General features: G+C 43.7%; 1 protein-coding gene and 1 non-coding gene across 3 annotated transcripts in view; one reads left to right on the top strand and one right to left on the bottom strand.

The window, feature by feature from the left end:
• PRPF8 (pre-mRNA processing factor 8) overlaps nt 1-18,595 on the bottom strand; it is a 32,527-nt gene that overhangs the window by 2,904 nt on the left and 11,028 nt on the right. For both annotated transcript variants that reach the window (XM_043478383.1, XM_043478384.1), the window contains exons 24-37: nt 18,285-18,401; nt 5,921-6,168; nt 5,642-5,821; nt 5,305-5,440; nt 5,053-5,222; nt 4,588-4,717; nt 4,329-4,475; nt 3,973-4,133; nt 3,474-3,665; nt 2,615-2,852; nt 2,350-2,478; nt 1,422-1,535; nt 1,166-1,339; nt 722-915 (exon numbers count right to left, since the gene is read on the bottom strand). In XM_043478383.1, the coding sequence (XP_043334318.1) occupies nt 722-915; nt 1,166-1,339; nt 1,422-1,535; nt 2,350-2,478; nt 2,615-2,852; nt 3,474-3,665; nt 3,973-4,133; nt 4,329-4,475; nt 4,588-4,717; nt 5,053-5,222; nt 5,305-5,440; nt 5,642-5,821; nt 5,921-6,168; nt 18,285-18,401 (2,330 nt within the window). The remainder of the gene's footprint in view (nt 1-721; nt 916-1,165; nt 1,340-1,421; nt 1,536-2,349; nt 2,479-2,614; nt 2,853-3,473; nt 3,666-3,972; nt 4,134-4,328; nt 4,476-4,587; nt 4,718-5,052; nt 5,223-5,304; nt 5,441-5,641; nt 5,822-5,920; nt 6,169-18,284; nt 18,402-18,595) is intronic.
• Nucleotides 17,105-17,211, top strand: LOC122425047. Its single transcript, XR_006264666.1, has one exon. It is a non-coding gene; the product is annotated as a U6 spliceosomal RNA (small nuclear RNA).

Raw genomic sequence — 18,595 nt, 5'->3', positions numbered from 1 at the left:
GCATCCACACCTCCCACTCTACCTCAACAAAAAGTGCCCTGAAACTGGAAAAACTTTCAAAAACGAAAATGCTGGAACAAGTTCTCAGAGTTGACACGTCAGTCACCCTTACCAATGTCTGGAAATCTATGGACATTTTTGGTTGCAAAAATGACAGGGAAAGAGAAAGAAGGAAAGTGTGTGTGTGTTTTATTAGCTGTGCTACTGTGGGGTCTGGGATGTGAGAACTCCGTGTGTGTGTTGTGTTACGAGCTGTGGTACTGAGGGGTCTAGGATGTTAGAACTCTCTCTACTGACTATGTGGGTGTGCGTGCGTGCGTGCATATGTGTGTGTGTGTGTGTGTGTGATGAGCTGTGGTACTGAGGGGCATGGGATGTTAGAATTCCCTCTACTGCATGGACTGTGTGTGTGTCTGTGTGATAAGCTGTGGTACTGAGGGGTCTGGGATATTAGAACTCCCTGGACTGCATGGACAGTAAAGAAACACCCTGCTCAAAATGCCAACAGTGCCTCTGCTAAGGAACAGTGCCCAAGAGTCAGCTTGAGCCCTGAGACATGGACACTTCCTACACCATCAGAAGACACCACCTATAGGCATCTCCATGACAATTTCTTGAGAATCGTCTTGGCTTAAAATGTTTCGAAAATCCCAGAAAGTATATACTGAGCCACCTATTTCACCCCTTGCAGCTCTCATCGGTAGCCCCCACCACCACTCACTTGTTTTTCTTGCCGTAGTCAGCCAAGATAAGGTCCTTGAGCTGCACCTCCACCTTGATCCACTCCTCATCAGTCAGAGTGGGCCAGATGTGGTGCGGTTCTGTGATCGTAGTCTTGTCTGGCTTCAGGATCACCTTTGCGCGGTCGTTATTCACGTGCAGGGCGCGCAGAATCAGGATGAGGCGGGAGAAGGCCTGGGGAGAGGTATGGTGGCAAGGGAGGTCAGCTACTGGACATTCTTCCCTCTCCGCCAGCCCATCCCTTTGGAGACTCACACACTAAGGTGTCCCCCTCATCGCAGGCAGGGGCACTGGCCCATCCACAGGTGGATGAGGTGAAAACAGCCCCCCAAGAGGCCTGTGGAGAAAGTTAAGGCACAGGACTTTCTTGTGACTCCAAACCCACTCCTCTCAGAGTGGCGCTCCTAGCAAGGTGGTTTCATACCGTGTAAGATGAGATAGTCTTGAGCCAGTCATCATAGAGGTTAAAGAGAACCATCTGCGGCTCAGTGGCTTTAAGGATGAGATCCCCAAACTTCTCCACCTTGAGGCAAGCCTGGAAGGGGAGCTGGAGCTCTGATCCTTTAATCACAATATTGGGGAAGTCCAGCAAGTGCACCTGAGACAAGATCAAGTCCAAGTTTAGAAACAGAGCCAGCAGGTCTCAGCCCTCTTTCCTTCTACCTCATTCACCACCTCACCTCCAGTGGATCCAGCATGCCTTTCCTAGTGACAATGATCTGCTTGGGCTGCTCCTCCACGGGCAGAGACCGGATCAGGGCAGCCACCTCCTCAGCTGTCTTCCATTTAGCCAACTAATAAACAAGAGAGGAGGACAGGGAAACTGAGTCTCCGCCCTCCTAGGTCAGCTAGAACAGAACATCCCAATCTTGAAACACTTACCCTATGTCTCTACTGCATGCTACTGTTAGGTACTCAAGAGCTATAGAAAACTGTCCAATTGTCTTGCCCCAAAGGATGTTTCAACCTAGCTGGCCAGACAAAACTCACACAAGCCTAGTGTTTGACTATACATACACTATGTCAGCAACAAAAGAAATTAAGGCTAAAGGTCACAAAAAGCTGCACAAAGAAAGAAGTCTTGAGGAACGAGTAAGACAGTGATTAACAGAGCTAAGAGAAGAGTTCATTCTAGCAAAGCCACAGAGGCGGAGATGTTCACCAGGGTTTGGGATACCAGGATCCTGGACTGACTGCCAGAGGGCACATGCTACAGAGGAAGAGAAACTGTGGCTGGACAAATGACAGCCTACCTAGATATTAAGGATCTAGAAAACCAAAGAGTTAACTTAGTAAGAAGTAAGGGGTTACCAAAGGCTTTGAGGTAGAGAAGAGATTTGGTGAAACCGACATTTTAAGAGTGTGTGTTCCCTTTAGAAAGATGATTTCCCATAGCCCTCTTCAAGATAGGTTAGAGACCAATTATTCTTGGACTTCCTACAAGAAGAACACTTCTCAAGTTAAGTAATTCAGGGGGGAAAGTGTAAATGAGATACCCTCAAATTAGCAAAAAGAGAAATAGGGAGATTCTCTCTCACACATCCACCCAATACCAAAGAATAAGAGGCAGCAAGGTTCTACAGCCTCTCTACCCTTTAACAGGCTCACCTGCCCCAAACGCTTCTGTCCAGCCCACACAGATGTGTGAATTATCTTGAGAAACAGCTGCCCTGTGCGTGGGTTGAAGATGAAGATGGCCCCATTGATGGGCTTGGTGGTCAAGTTTCCTTCAAAGGTCTAAAGAATGGTTACATCAGTTAGCACAGTCTAGACACAATCAGCCTGCCTTCCTTCCAGTATGCACACATTTGCCCAGTCACCCTCCCATAGGCATATACAAAGCCCCACACATCCACATGCGTCTGACTCTCACCTTATGGATAGTCACTCTGTAGACATTAGTGTCATCCACAAACCAAATAATCTGGTTGGAGAAGAGCTCACCGTAGTTCTGAGAGGACAGATAGGGCTCAGTGGGCTCAGATGAATAGAGCTGCAGCCCCTTACGGATCCGTTCACGTAACACATACAAGGCAGGATTTGCCTTCATGATCTTGGCCATGGCCTGCTGTATGAGAGGCTTGCTGCCGGGGAACCAGTTTCCATAGGCACTGTAAAGGGGGAAGAGGCAAGAGAGATTAAGACCAGATGAGAAGTCTCAGGAACAAGGCAAAATGCAACTACAGAGGAAGAAAAGACTGTTCGCCAGGCTGAGATGAAAGTGTCTGCTCATGTACACAGAGGCAAGGAAGAGTCAGTGACCCAGATGAGCAAACCAGCAAACCTCCACCTCACCTGGGCAAACCAAAAAGCACATGTATACTGAAGTATGGGGTGGAGGGAGGGACAAATTAGGAAGCTGATGATAACATATATACCCTACTGTACATAAAACAGATAAATAACAAGGACCTACTGTAATAACCTATATGGAATCTGAGTCTGAAAAAAGCTGACACAGGCACATGTATAACTAAGTCACCTTGCTGCGCGCCTGACATGAACACAGCACTGTCCATCGACTACAACAGAAAATAGAAATTAATTAATGGGTTGGGAGAGGGGTTCAAGAGGGAGGGGCCACATGATACACCCACTACCAATTCATGCTGATGATGGCAGAGACCAACACAATGCTGTGAAGCAATTACCCATCAACTAAAAATAACTTTTAAAAATTAAAACAAAGTATGGGGCTGATGAAAAACACATGTTTTTGAGCCTCAACTTACCTATGCAGGTTATATGCCAGGTCAATGGCAATGAGCACACCAGTGGGTGAAGGGTAGATACTCATGTTGTCTGTGGTGTAGTCCAAGAACTTGGCCCGGGCATAACGCTCAATGTCATGGGAATCATAGTCCCCCCAGCGCAACTGTATGTCAATCCAATACTTCTGAGTGGTGGTGCTATCCATCACATCCCTGAAAGTGGAGAGGGGTCAGAAGTCTAGGCTTCCAGGAAGACACTGGCACAACCAATATCCCCAGAAAATCAAGAACTCTCAATTGCTCCGTCTACATCTTAAAACCAACTCCTCCTCTATTCCAGATCAGCAAGATGCACCAGACAATCAGCAGACCTGGCTGAAAGTGTTGACAGAATCAGGGGGTAGCACTGGCTTCTAATTAGAAAGAAAGGCAGCCAGGGACAATTTCAAAAGTAGTGCTGCTAGAAAAACAGTAAAATGAAGGTTCCCAGATGCCCAGTGTTGGGTCAGAAGGCACTTACTTAGAGTCAGCCAGCAATGAGGGCCGGGAGACATTCCACTTATAGGATGCAAACAGCAGGATATCTGCACAGGAAGAATTCATCTTATAGGACTTTCGGGGGTGGATTGTCTCCTTCTGAACTGTCTCAATTTCCAGTGCATCCAGTTCCTGATCAAATACCTGGAGGCGAAGGTGGAAAGGTTATGACTGATTATGGAAGCCCGCTTGGAATGGGGGCTGACAGAACTGAAGATAATGGGGCAGCTGGGACCACAACAGAAGTCTCATCCTTGGAGCTAAGGGTGGATTTCCACACCCAAAAAAGCGAGCAAACTGGACTTTCTGTGGCATCCTTTCTCCTCAATTCGGGCGCACCTGACACAAGTCCATAACGATGCTCTCGTGGATCTTCTGCCACAGGTGAGCTCGGAAGATCTGGATGAGAGAGATCTTCAGCGTGGGGATCTTGCCATGCATAAAGATCCCAGTCAGGTCCAGCTGCACCTGAAAGCCCACGTACACCTGACGCGAGAAAGAGAGGGAGAGACTGAGACTCTGGTTCTCAAGACGTAGTTGAGGAGGGAGAAACCCCTGCTTTTAGCTTCCCATTCCCATGTCTACCAATCACACTCACGTTGGCTCGGTTGATGGTTGGGGACCACCAGAGGGTGAATCTACGATTGGGAATCTGGTTCAATCCTGATCGCTGAGCATTGGTGAGCTTCTTCCACTTCATGGACTCCTCAAAACCACTGGCCTTCTCCCTGGGAAACAGAAGAGATCAGGTAAAGTGATGTCCTGCCATCCCCCAAGAGCACTGCTGACCTCCTGGGGTGGCTGTCTGGGAAACACCACAGTAGGAAACAAAGGCACACGAGGGATGAACTCAAGAGAGCTGTGATATGTGAGAGATCACTGCAGAGAGAAAAGGGGTTTCCCTGGTGGTCCAGTGGTTAAGACGCCACACTTGCAATGCAGGGGGTGCAGGTTTGATCACTGATCAGAGAACTAAGATCCTGCAAGTCCCGTGGCACTGCCAAAAAATAAATTAACGAATAAAAACCAACTAGCAACTGTAAGGAGAGAACAGAATCCTCACCAGAAAAGCCCCTCCCAGGTAGGGAAGTAAGTGCCCTTGAAGAGGGTGTGTTCGAGAATGCCTTCCACGCCGCCCAGGGCCTGGATCATGTCAGTACGGTAGTTGTTCAGGTTCCAGAGCTTCCCATCATGCCGCTGGTGTGTCCACCAGAAAGGGTTCTGCTTCAAAACCTAGAAGGCAAGGCAGGTCCAGTCAAGCTTCCAGGAGCCCACTGCCCCAGGTTCCCAGAACAGCCACAGTCCCCTCCAGTACCTGGTACTGTTTAAAGTCAGTTCGAACACGCCAACCCTTATCATAAGCCAGTGTGTGCCTGTCCTTCTGGAACAGAGTGTTGATTCGAGGAATGCCACGATCCCATGAATCTTCCAGATCTTCTAGGGTCAGTCGTCTGCCAAGGAAAAAAGATCAAACTTAAATACATATATGAAAAGTTCAGCATTCTTCCCTAGCCAAGGATAAATATGGTCAGATATAGAACCCACTTCCTTGACTCCACACAATACGGCATGATCTCCCCTGACCTTTAGGCAGGGCTCAAAGGTCACCCCTCCTCCCCTGACAGAACTGCTATACCCTCGTGGATGCCCACCTGTTCTGAGCAATGGCCTCTTGTCTCTTGAGTGCATACTCAGCCCAGACCCGCTGAGAATCAATGAACTCACTCTCCCATGGCTGTATGTAGCGATACAAATTGGGAATCAGCTGGTCTTCTTCGTGGCTCATTCCTGAACGGAAGTGTGTGATACCTACATCTGTCTGCTTGGACCACCTGTTGGGGGGGCACAACCAAGATTAGAAGAAAAACAAAGGCTAAAAATAAACATCCCCTTTCCTTCAGGGTCTAGCAAGATTCTTAGCAAAGTCCTACCTGAGGTCAGACTGGGGAATGAGCACATGGCCCATTGAGAGCATGCCAAGTCCACCCAACTCCTTAGGGGTGTAGAAAACGACAGGGGGGAATCGACTCGGCATCTTGGAGTTGAGGCCAATCTTGATTCGTGTCTGGATCTTGTTCTCACACTTCACCAGCAAGTCCAGGAGCTCCTGGGTGTTTACCACAGCCTCTCGAAAGTATGTCATAAGGCCAATAAGAGCTGTGTTCCACTTATTCACAATCTGAAGACAGTGAGAAGAAAGTAAATTATCAATAAGTCATTGCAGGGAGAGGGTGTGTGGCTGGGAACCACTAGATACAATTAGCTATATTCTTTTTAGTTCTCAAGAAAGAGTTGAGCTCAATGTCATTAGGGAAGTGTGTATAAATCAAAATCACTATGAGATATACTTAACACCCATTGGAAAGGCGATGAGTGAGTGACAAGTATTAGCAAGGATGTGGAGGAAATACACTTATCATATACTACTAGTGGGAATATGAAATAGTATAGCCACACTGAAACAGCCTGGCAGTTCTCAAAAGGTTAAACAGAGTAACTGTATGACCCAATAATCCTACTCCCAGGTATATACCCAAGAGAAATAAAAACTTATGTCCACACAAAAATGTGTACATGGACTTCCCTGGTGGTCCAGTGGTTAAGAATCCGCCTGCCAATGCAGGGCCCAAGGGTTTGCTCTCTGGTCCAGGAAGATTCCACATGCCACAGGGCAACTAAGTCCATGGGCCACAACTACTGAGGCTGAGCTCTAGGGCCCAAGCTCTGCAACAAGAGAAGTCTCCGCAATGAGAAGCGAACACACAACCAGAGTAGCCCTAACCTGCTCCAACTAGAGAAAGACCATGCACAGCAGTGAAGACCCAGCACAGCCTAAATAAATACATTAATTAAAAAGTCACATTAAAAATGTGTACACAAATTGTTCACAAAGGCATTATTCATAATAGCCAGAAAATAGAAAAACCCCAAATGTCCATCTACTGACAAACAAAATGTGGTACAGCCATATAACGAAATATTTATCCATGAAAAGGACTGAAATACTCATACATGCTACAACATGGATAAACCTTGAAAACATGCTAAGTGAAAGAAGCCAGATGAAAAAGGTCATATACATGATCCACTTACATTAAACGTCCAGAATAAACAAATCCATATAGACGGAAAATAGAGGGACTTCCCTGGTGGTCCAGTGGTTAAGAATTCACCTAGCAATGCTGCATATGAGGGTCTGAATCCTGATTGGGGAACTAAGATCTCACATGCTGTGGATCAACTAAGTCCCAGTACTACAACTTCTGAGGCCACATGCTCCAGAGCCCACAGAATGTAACTACGTGCACCACACGAAGAGCCCGCATGATGCAACAAATGCCATGCGCCGCAACTAAGACCCAGAGCCGTAACTACCAAGCCTGCATGACGCAATACTGAAGCCCACGGGCCCTAGAGCCTGTGCTCCACACAAGAGAAGACACTGCAGTGAGAAACTCACCCACCTCAACTAGAGTAGCCCGCGCTCACTGCAACTAAACATAGCCTACAGAGCAACGAAGACCCAGCACAGCCAAAAATAAATTAAACAGAAACAGATGATGGAATTAGTAGACAAAGACCTATAGCATTTATAATTATGCTTGAATATATAAGATAAACATGAACATAATGAGGAGAGAAATAGTTGTTAAAGACCCAAATGAAAAAACTTCTAGAGATAAAAATTTCAGTATCTGAAAATTTAAAATATATTGATGGGATTAACAACATTGTAAAGCTTCAGAAGAAAATAATGAAGGCAAAATAAATACTTATCCTGACAAACAAAAGCAGAGCATATTCACTGCCAGTAGACACTTACTACAAGCGATGTTAAAGGAAATTCTTCAAGTGGAAAGAAAGTACCAGATGGAAACATGGATCTACATAAAGTTATGAAGCACCAGAAACAGTATGTGGATAAAAAAGACATTTTTTTCTCATTTTGTAATTTCTATAGAAGATTAAAAGGCTGTTTAAAGCCAAAAGAGCAACAATGTATCACTGTATTTATAATATAGGTACAGTTAAAACTACAAAGAATAAGGGGAAAAATGAAAGTAAACTACTGTAAGGTTATCATACAATATGTAATGTAATAGACTAGTGGTCATAGTAAGACAGAGGTGTACACCATAAACCCTAGAGCCACCAAAAAAACCAAAGAACCGTAGCTAATAATCAAAGAGTGGAGTTAAATGAAAATCATACCAAAATCCCCACTTAATCCAAAAGAAACTTGGAAAATTAGTTACTCAAGTTTTCCTGGGTCTCTTTCACAGATTTATGTTATGAAACCTTTGTTTTTCTCATGTTTAAAAAATAAGTTAAAAAGAAGGCAGGAAAAGAGGAAAAAAACCAGAACAAAGAACAGATGGCAGATTTAAACTCAACCATATGGATAGTTATCTCAAACTTAATTGGAGTGTTTAGACTACTCATATGGCAAAGACTGTTCAAGTGAATTTAAAAAGCAAGAACCAACTAAGTGCAATCTGTAAGAAGTTAACTTTAATTATAATGACATAGGTTAAAAGTAAAAAGATGGAAAAAGACATCCATGCACACACAAAACAAAGCTAAAGGGGTGGTACTGATACCAGACAATGTAGACTTTAGAGCAGAGAATATTACAAGGAATAAAGGACATTTCATGATGATAAGGGAGTCAATTCATTAAGAAGATACGATAATTCTAAACATACTGCATACTTAATAACACAGCCTCAAAAGATATGAAGCAAAAAAAATGATGGACCTGTTGAAACATTAAGACTCAAAAAAAAAAAAAACAAAGCATATAATTATGCCCAAGGGTATGAACTATATATATTCCTTGTGAGAGTGTCAACAGTGCTGTTTCCATCTACTGAAGTGTCTGTGTGCACTAGTTGTTAAGTTAATTTCTAATTCCAGCTGTTATCTTCAGGTACATGATAACAGCATTCCACCTGGCACACTCCTTGATCATCACTCATATGCAGGTTTCTGAAGAAAAAAGTTTGTCTCAGTGAGATGGCTCCCTACTCCCCTAAACCTGCTAATCTCCTGATGACTCGTTGGTTTTCCATCTGCAAGCCAAGTATGTTTGTCCAACTTTCACTAAATATTTAAAAGATAGCAGAGCAGTATGAATTTCAGACATCCTTTGATGCTCAAAAAAAGTATAAATTTCTGGGAAAATGTCATGTGTCTTTATATTATAAGCTTAGATGAGTTTAATAAAGTGAATGGTATCTCTGAAGCCAAAAATAAAAAGAGGAACCTGGAAGGGAAAATAAATCCACGACTTCCAACACTCTTCTTTCAGTAATTGACAGAAATAGACAAAAGAAAAAAAAAAAAAGACTAATTAAAGGCCTTGAACAACAGAACTTACAGAACCTAAATGACATCTGTAAAACCCAACAATAGCAGAATACATTCTTTTTCAAGTACACAGGAGACAGTCACCATATAGGCTAAACCATAAAACAAGTCTACATTTGAAAAACTAAGATCATAAAGATCTGACCATAACAGAATTAAACTAGACACTAATAACATAGAAGCACCTGGAAAAACACTTCAGTATTTGAAAATTAAACAGCATACTTGTAAGTAACCTATGGGTAAAATAAAAACTCACAAGGGAAATCAGAAAACATTTTTAACTGAATGAAAAGGAAAACCTATCAAAATTTGAGGGATGCAGCTAAAGCAGTGCTTAAAAGGAGATTTTTCAGCATTGAATATGTCTATTAAAATGAAAGGTCCAAAATTGTCATTTAATCTTTAACAGACTAGAAAATGAAGAGCAAACTAAACCCAAAGTAAGCAAAGAGCAGAACCAATGAAATAGGAAAGAGAAAAATAAAATTAAACAAAACCAAAAGCAATTTTTGAAAAAGATCAATAAAAAAGGAGAATAAACTGCAAAACACCAAAAGATATAATCAAGGTTTTAAGGTAAGGAAAGTTTGTCAGGCAATTGTTGAAGGGAAAGATCACACTGGCTGGAGTCATCATAGGCATCAGCCTTGAGCAAACAGTATTCAGGACAGGCAGTATGAAGTGACCCCAGAGTGAGGTAACAGCCTGAACCAAGTCACAGAAGCAAAACCAAGCATCTGAGCAATAGACCCATTATAGAAGCAGCTGGGGGTCAGAACGGGCTAGATCTGGGAGTAAAGCAAACAGACTTCAACAGGATACCTGACGCTTAGTAATAAGTTCTCTGACTGTATTTGGCCCTTGGAATCACAAGCTGCACGGTCTGTATCACAGAACACCCCAGTTCTGCTGTAGCTACTAGTGCTGTATTTCCGGTAGGGAATAAGTATGAATTCCCAGACAGCGTCATGTTCCTTTAAGAACAGCAAAAGTTTCCGGGGATGACAGGAAGCAAAAAGGAAATAACAGAGTGATTCCATGTTCTATGTACCATGGTTAAGAACTTCACACATATTATGTCTTCATAAATGAAATAAATTCAACGTACATAACCTGCCCATCATAATACATGACCAACTTGGAGTGTAACGGGGAAAAATAAAACTGATGTTAGGACAATGGGATTGTTGGTGTTTTCTGGATTTTGTTAGTATTTAATTTCATTTTCTTGTAAATGAAAACATAACTATTAGAGAAATTAATAACTTTTACTGTATCCTTTTAAACCATGATACAGTAGAGAACAATTTTTTTCTATTTAAAACTAAACATATGGCTGGGGTGGGGACAGGGGAGACAAAGAGGAAGAGAGGGTTTTTTACGGCATGAAAATTGTATGTTATTTTAGCAATGGATGTGTGTTCTTACGGGCTTCCTAAGTGGCACTAGTGGTAAAGAATCCATCTGCAACCCCTGGGTTGGGAAGATGCCCCAGAGAAGGGCATGGCAACCCACCCCAGTATTCTTGCCTGGAGAATTCCACAGACAACGGAGGCTGGCGGGCTACAGTCCATGGGGCTGCAAAGAGTGAGACACAACTAAGTGACTGAGCACAAGTATTCTTATACACTTGTTCAAACCCAGAGAATATATACCACACCAAGAGTGAACCCTAAGGTAAACTTGGAACTTTGGATGGTCACAATGTGTCAATGTAGGTTCATCTGTGGTAAATATGTACCACTCTGGTGAGGGATGCTAACGATAGGGAAGGCTCTACATGTACAGGCACAGGGATTTTATGGGAAATGTTGGTACCTTCCTTTTGATTTTATTATAAACCTAGAACTGCCCTAAAAAATGTTTATTAAAAATAAATAATGTAAAATAAAAATCAAAACAAAAAAGAACAGCGAAATACACCTACTGCTGGGCAAAGATGTTTGTTTCTTCTTGGCTTTAGACTTTAAGTCATCTACACATGCTTAAAGGGACTCCCTAGTGAGGGAGAGAAGACAGGGAACTCGACAGGAGTTTCTGATGGTCCTCCAGAAGCTAAAGTTAAGTAGGTTGTACCTCATAGGTCAGGTGCTTGAGCATGGTATATTGCTATTTTCCTTCTGTTATTTCTGGCACTTACCAGTCTTGTTTAAATATTCCAGTCTTATTTCAAAGCCACTACTAGGATTGAATCAAGGCAAACTGGAAGTGGTCAAACAGGAGATGACAAGCGTGAACATCGACATTCTAAGAATTAGCAAACTAAAATGGACTGAAATGGGTGAATTTAACTCAGATGACCATTATATCTACTACTGTGGGCAGGAACCCCTTAGAAGAAATGGAGTAGCCATCATGGTCACCAAGAGTCCGAAATGCAGTACTTGGATGCAATCTCAAAAACGACAGAATGACCTCTGTTCGTTTCCAAGGCAAACCATTTAATATCACAGGAATCCAAGCCTATGCCCCAGCCAGTAACGCTGAAGAAGCTGAAGTTGAATGGTTCTATGAAGACCTATAAGACTTTTTAGAACTAACAGCCAAAAAAGATGTCCTTTTCATTATAAGGGACTGGAATGCAAAAGTAGGAAGTCAAGAAACACCTGGATTAACAGGCAAACTTGGCCTTGGAGTACGGAATGAAGCAGGGCAAAGGCTAATAAGAAGTTTTGCCAAGAGAACGAACTGGTCAAAGCAAACATCCTCTTCCAACAACATAAGAGAAGACTCTAAACATGGACATCAACAGATGGTCAATGCCAAAATCAGACTGATTATATTCTTTGCAGCCAAAGATGGAGAAGCTCTATACAGTCAGCAAAAACAAGACCAGGAGCTGACTGTGGCTCAGATCATGAACTCCTTATTGCCAAATTCAGACTTAAATTGAAGAAAGTAGGGAAAACCACTAGACCATTCAGGAATGACCTAAATCAAATCCCTTATGACTATACACTGGAAATGAGAAATAGATTTAAGGGACTAGATCTGATAGACAGAGTGCCTGATGAACTATGGATGGAGGTTCATGACATTGTACAGCAGACAGGGATCAAGACCATCCCCATGGAAAAGAAATGCAAAAAAGCAAAATGGCTGTCTGAGAAGGCCTTACAAATAGCTATGAAAAGAAGAGAAGTGAAAAGCAAAGGAGAAAAGGAAAGATATTCCCATTTGAATGCAGTTCCAAAGAATAGCAAGGAGAGATAAGAAAGCATTCCTCAGTGATCAATGCAAAGAAACAGAGGAAAACAACAGAATGGGAAAGACTAGAGATCTCTTCAAGAAAATCAGAGATACCAAGGGAACATTTCATGCAAAGATGGGCTCAATAAAGGACAGAAATGGTATGGACCTAACAGAAGCAGAAGATATTAAGAAGAGGTGGCAAGAATACACAGAACTGTACAAAAAAGATCTTCACGACCCAGATAATCACGATGGTGTGATTATTCAGCTAGAGCCAGACACCCTGGAATGTGAAGTCAAGTGGGCCTTAGAAAGCATCACTATGAACAAAGCTAGTGGAGGTGATGGAATTCCAGTTGAGCTCTTTCAAATCCTGAAAGATGATGCTGTGAAAGTGCTGCACTCAACATGCCAGCAAATTTGGAAAACTCAGCAGTGGCCACAGGACTGGAAAAGGTCCGTTTTCATTCCAGTCCCTAAGAAAGGCAATGCCAAAGAATGCCCAAACTACCGCACAACTGCACTCATCTCACACGCTAGTAAAGTGATGCTCAAAATTCTCCAAGCCAGGCTTCAGCAATACATGAATCGTGAACTTCCAGATGTTCAAGCTGGTTTTAGAAAAGGCAGAGAATCACTTCTCGGCCTTTTGGCTAAGATCAAGTGTAGAAAAGGCAGAGGAACCAGAGATCAAATTGCCAACACCCACTGGATCATCGAAAAAGCAAGAGAGTTCCAGAAAAACATTTATTTCCGCTTTATTGACCATGCCAAAGCCTCTGACTGTGTGGATCACAATAAATTGTGGAAAATTCTGAAAGAGATGGGAATACCAGACCACCTGACCTACCTCTTGACAAACCTATATGCAGGTCAGGAAGCAACAGTTAGAACTGGACATGGAACAACAGACTGGTTCCAAATAGGAAAAGGAGTACGTCAAGGCTGTATATATTGTCACCCTGCTTATTTAACTTCTATGCAGAGTACATTATGAGAAACACTGGGCTGGAAGAAGCACAAGCTGGAATCAGGATTGCCGGGAGAAATATCAATAACCTCAGATATGCAGATGATACCACCCTTATGGCAGAAAGTGAAGAGGAACTAAAAAGCCTCTTGCTGAAAGTGAAAGAGGAGAGTGAAAAAGTTGGCTTAAAGCTCAACATTCAGAAAACTAAGATCATGGCATCTGGTCCCATCACTTCAAGGCAAATAGATGGGGAAACAGTGGAAGACTTTATTTTTTGGGGCTCCAGAATCACTGCGGATGGTGACTGCAGCCATGAAATTAAAAAAAGACGCTTACTCCTTGGAAGGAAAGTTATGACCAACCTAGATAGCATATTAAAAAGCAGAGACATTACTTTGCCAACGAAGGTCCATCTAGTCAAGGCTTTGGTTTTTCCAGTGGTCATGTATGGATGTGAGAGTTGGACTATAAAGAAAGTTGAGTGCGGAAGAAATGATGCTTTTGAACTGTGGTGTTGGAGAAGACGCTTGAGAGTCCTTTGGACTGCAAGGAGATCCAACCAGTCCATCCTAAAGGAGATCAGTCCTGGGTGTTCACTGGAAGGACTGATGCTGGAGCTGAAACTCCAATACTTTGGCCACCTCATGGGAAGTGTTGACTCATTGGAAAAGACCCTGATGCTGGGAGGGATTGGGGGCAGGAGAGGAAGGGGACGACAGAGGATGAGATGGCTGGATGGCATCACCGACTCGATGGACATGAGTTTGAGTAAACGGCGGGAGTTGGTGATGGACAGGGAGGCCTGGCGTGCTGCGGTTCATGGGGTCGCAAAGAGTCGGACACGACTGAGCGACTGAACTGACTGACTAGGACTAAAGGCGTCCTGGCTCCAAGCTTGGGCGAGCAGACTGCCCTTACATAAAGCAAGAATGAATGGTGCACCTAAAGCTGTAGCATCAGTAATGATTACAAGTGAGTCCCCCATTTTACAGATGAGGGAACTGAGGCCCACAGTGGGTAGGTGACTTAACTCAGATCCCAACTAGTAACATGGGAAAGCTAGGACTGAACCTAGTTTGACTCCCAAACCATTATTCTAACAACTACATCACACTGCCCCCCTGACCTCTGGCTCTAACCTCTCACACATCTATTCCCTCGAACACTGCCTTTTTCCCCCAGGGCCACCCATCTCTTCTGGTCTCTTCCTTCTCCCCCCTCCCAATATCTAAGATTCCAAAGGGGTCAGCACCTTTGACTCCCTGTTTCTGGTCCCTCATGACTCCACAACAGCCCTCTGACAAAGCCCCAATCCTAAATCAGCACTAGAATTGATCTACTTTCTCCAGCCCCTCGCTGAGTGCTTGAATAGCTGAGTCCTTCTGGGAAGAGGTACTCACTCACAGTTGTCTTCACTCTCTTAAAACCCTCAGTGCACAGTTTCTTCAACAACTGAATCACACCCTCACTGCTGTGCTCAAGTCCAACATCCTATTCCCCTCACTCCAGCCCTGGCAAAACTGAAAAAAGCAAGATTTGTTACAGCTTCCCACTACACTTATCTACGTTCACATCAATACCGACCTCTTTCTACTAGGTTCAGAGGATGCTTCCCTCTACCTATTCCGGCTAAGCGGACACCACTCCATCACTTATCACACGTCTCTGCTGCGCTCAGAACGCTGCTGGCTCCCTACTGTGCAGACTCCCATCACTGCCATTTAAAATACCTGCCGTGACTTCTCTCTCCCTCTAGGTGGCGTCTCCTGTCCCTCCTCCTCCAGCTGCTCTGGCAAACTGACAGTCCCTGCTGACTCCACTCCCTCACTTCCCATAAAGCCTCACCCACTGCAATCTGGCATCTCTCCCCACTATTTCTGAAACAGCTCTCCCTAAGGTCACCAATGACGTCCTGACTGCCAAATCCAATGGCTACTTGTCAGGCCTTATCTGACTGAAACACTTTTAGGCAACTGACACTGTTAAGTGCCTGTCCCGATTCCTGACAGGCTTGGCGCCCAGAGCCCGGCACTTGCCCAGTCTGGCCACACTGCTGCTCCGTGTTCCCTAAGGTTTCAAGCTCATCCCTCTGCTCTTCTCGCTCCTTACACTTTCCCCAGATAATCTTGCTCATCTTGAGCTTTCAACCATCGCCTTTATGCTGACAGGCTCTTTTTTTTTTTAAGTTCTACCACTTTATTGCTACCAACCCATCTCCCTCCACCCTTGTGCACACATGCTCAGTCATGTAACCCCATGGACTTCAGCCCGCCAGGCTCCTCTGTCCATGGACTTTTCCAGGCAAGAATACTGGAGTGGGTTGCCATTTCCTTCTCCATGCTGACAGGCTCTTAAACCTACATTGCAATCCAGGTATCTTCTCCAAGCTCCAGGCTGCAAAGTTATCTCCACCTGGACATCCTATAAGAACCTCTAAGTTCCCCCTAACCTCTTACTTTCTCGTTTCATTTCTCTCCCTGGAGCTTCAAACCTGTAATACTTTTTTTCATCAAATCTAAGAGATACCACTAAGAGGGACAAAATACATACACTTATATATGGATATATTTACCTTGGAACTGAAGAAATGTGATTTCAGTGTCTGCTAGAACCTCTATCTGGATGTTTTCAAGAACATCAAACTTCTTACACCCTCAACCAAATCCATTTATCTTCTCTCCTAAACACACTCTTCTTCCTGTAGTCTTCCAGTTGGTGGCTCCATCATCCATCCAGTCACCCATACCAAAAACTGAATGTTACTTTGACTTCCTTTCCCTCTGGCATGTCACCACAATGAAGCTTTGCTGACTTTTATCTACTAACTACTTATCAAATCTCTTCCCCCTCTGTCCCTCTACATTCACTGTTCCCATCATTTTTATCTGGTCTTCAGCAGAGTCCCCAAACCTCATCTTTATTCCTACTCTTCTGAATCCATCTTCCCCACAGCTGCATGAGTGAACCACCTAACACAGAAACCTGAAAGTCACTCCCATGCTCAGGACCCTTATGGGATTAATGAGGCGGTGATGACCTCCATAATTTAGCTCTTGCTTATCTATTCAGCCTCCACCTCTTCCACAATTCTACTGCCCCAAACTTTTTATGGCCCCACAGACACTGTGCTTGCTACCTCTTCATACCTCTGGCTGAAAGAATGCCCTCCCTCACCTGTCTCTCACACGTTCTTTCTTTCAGGAAGTCTTTCTCCCTTTCCCAGACTGGGCTAGAGTCAAGAACTCAAGGACTGTGACTGATCCCCAAACAACATGAGAGCTCTAAAAACATACGGTACTATAGTTCTCTTGACTATGCATGTCTCTCCAAGTAGGCAGTGAGCTCTAGGAAGGCAGAGACTCTCTCACAGGCAGTGTGTGTGTATGCCTTGAACACATGGAATGAATGAGTTATATAACTCCTGTCATCTGACTCTAGATGATATAAACCAACCTAAGAAGACAAACAGTTTTACCTTGCACTATACCCCCCAAAAAAATGTATCCTGAGGGTTTTGAGATGAGTTATCATTTAAAAAAAAAAGTATCCTTAACAAAACTATTAAAAAAGTATACTAGTGCTCGCTTCGGCAGCACATATACTAAAATTGGAACGATACAGAGAAGATTAGCATGGCCCCTGCGCAAGGATGATACGCAAATTCGTGAAGCGTTCCATATTAAAAAAAAAAAAAAAGTATACTAAAAAACTGAAAGCCTTCTTTATTACATATTTAAAGGGATAGGAAAGCCAGAAGGGGAGAAAATGCTACAGCTAAGAGTTATTCTAAGACAAGTCAGGAGGAGGTGATTTTTTTTTTTAATCCACTGGGGCATTTTATTTCTATGTATATATTATATGCATTGAAAAAGAATCCCAGGTTATCCCCCCATGTGTTTTTATGTCTTGCTTCTTTGTGGTCCACGATGCCAGCTGAGTTGTCAGTATAATGAATCCAATCTGATGGGGCAAGAGCAGAATATTCTGCCGTCTTTCTAAATTTTTGAGTCGCACAGCAAATCTGGGGCTGATCACATCACGACAGTTGTTTAATCTGCCTGTGAAGTTCCCAATTTTGCCTGCTTTGTGATCACTAGTGATTTCAAATTCACCAGTATCACCCTGCCTCATCACCACAGTTAGAAACTGGACAGTGACTCTGAAACACAACCTAATAAGAACCGAGACTTCCCTTTCTTTTTGGTATAACTGATGCTCTTGAGAGCAAAAGCCAGGACATTCACGTGCACCATTTCTAGAATGGGAAAACAGCAGAAAGAGCAAGACGACTTTTTAAACCTTGAAAAAACTTAAGCACACACAGTTAAGTAATCTTCAGATTACTCTTTCTCAATTCCAGCTGCCTTCCAAATGGGTGGAGTGGGGGGCTTTGGAAGCAACTGAAGAAGAAATAAACAAAGATACCTTGTTATACTTGCTTTTTAACATGCAAAAGATTAAATGTATGGCCCGGATAACAAGCCTGGGGAAGACGCAAAAATGGTGATTTTTGTCCAAATTTAAAAATCCCACTTCTACTCTCACCTTAACTCAGAAGCATTGCAACCACACAGATGCAGGCTACAGAATTCCTACAGGGAATTCTCGGGAAACCACTGTGAGCTGATCTGACACTCCAAGCTGCTGTACCATGAAGCATGGAGATTGCACACTGAGCACAGCTAGGAAAAAAGAAGGAGAAAGCAGGGAAGGGCTGAAGGGATGAGATGGACAGAGGACACGACTGCTGTGTGTACCTTCGTGAAGGTGGTGGAGCCGGAGGCCATCAGAATTTGACGCACGCGGTTGTGGAAGCGCTGCATTGACTCATCATCCACACGCAGGAAACACTGAGCCGTCCGCTCTTTAGTAACCTAAATCACAAGCTCAAGGTTAACTACCTCTGGAAATGCCAGAGGAATAAGAAACAACTCTGACCACCATTAAGCCCTAGCCTCCCAGTAAGGCCCAGCGGATTGATGATGAAAAGATGTGCCACGTCTCTCACCCCTCATCCTTGAGGATGGAGGTGGGCCTACTCCCACCATCCGGCCCCACTCCAGACTGT

The sequence above is a fragment of the Cervus canadensis genome, chromosome 1 (assembly GCF_019320065.1).
Source record: "Cervus canadensis isolate Bull #8, Minnesota chromosome 1, ASM1932006v1, whole genome shotgun sequence".
NCBI lineage: Eukaryota > Metazoa > Chordata > Mammalia > Artiodactyla > Cervidae > Cervus > Cervus canadensis.
This window is presented reverse-complemented; position numbering and strand designations above follow the sequence as displayed.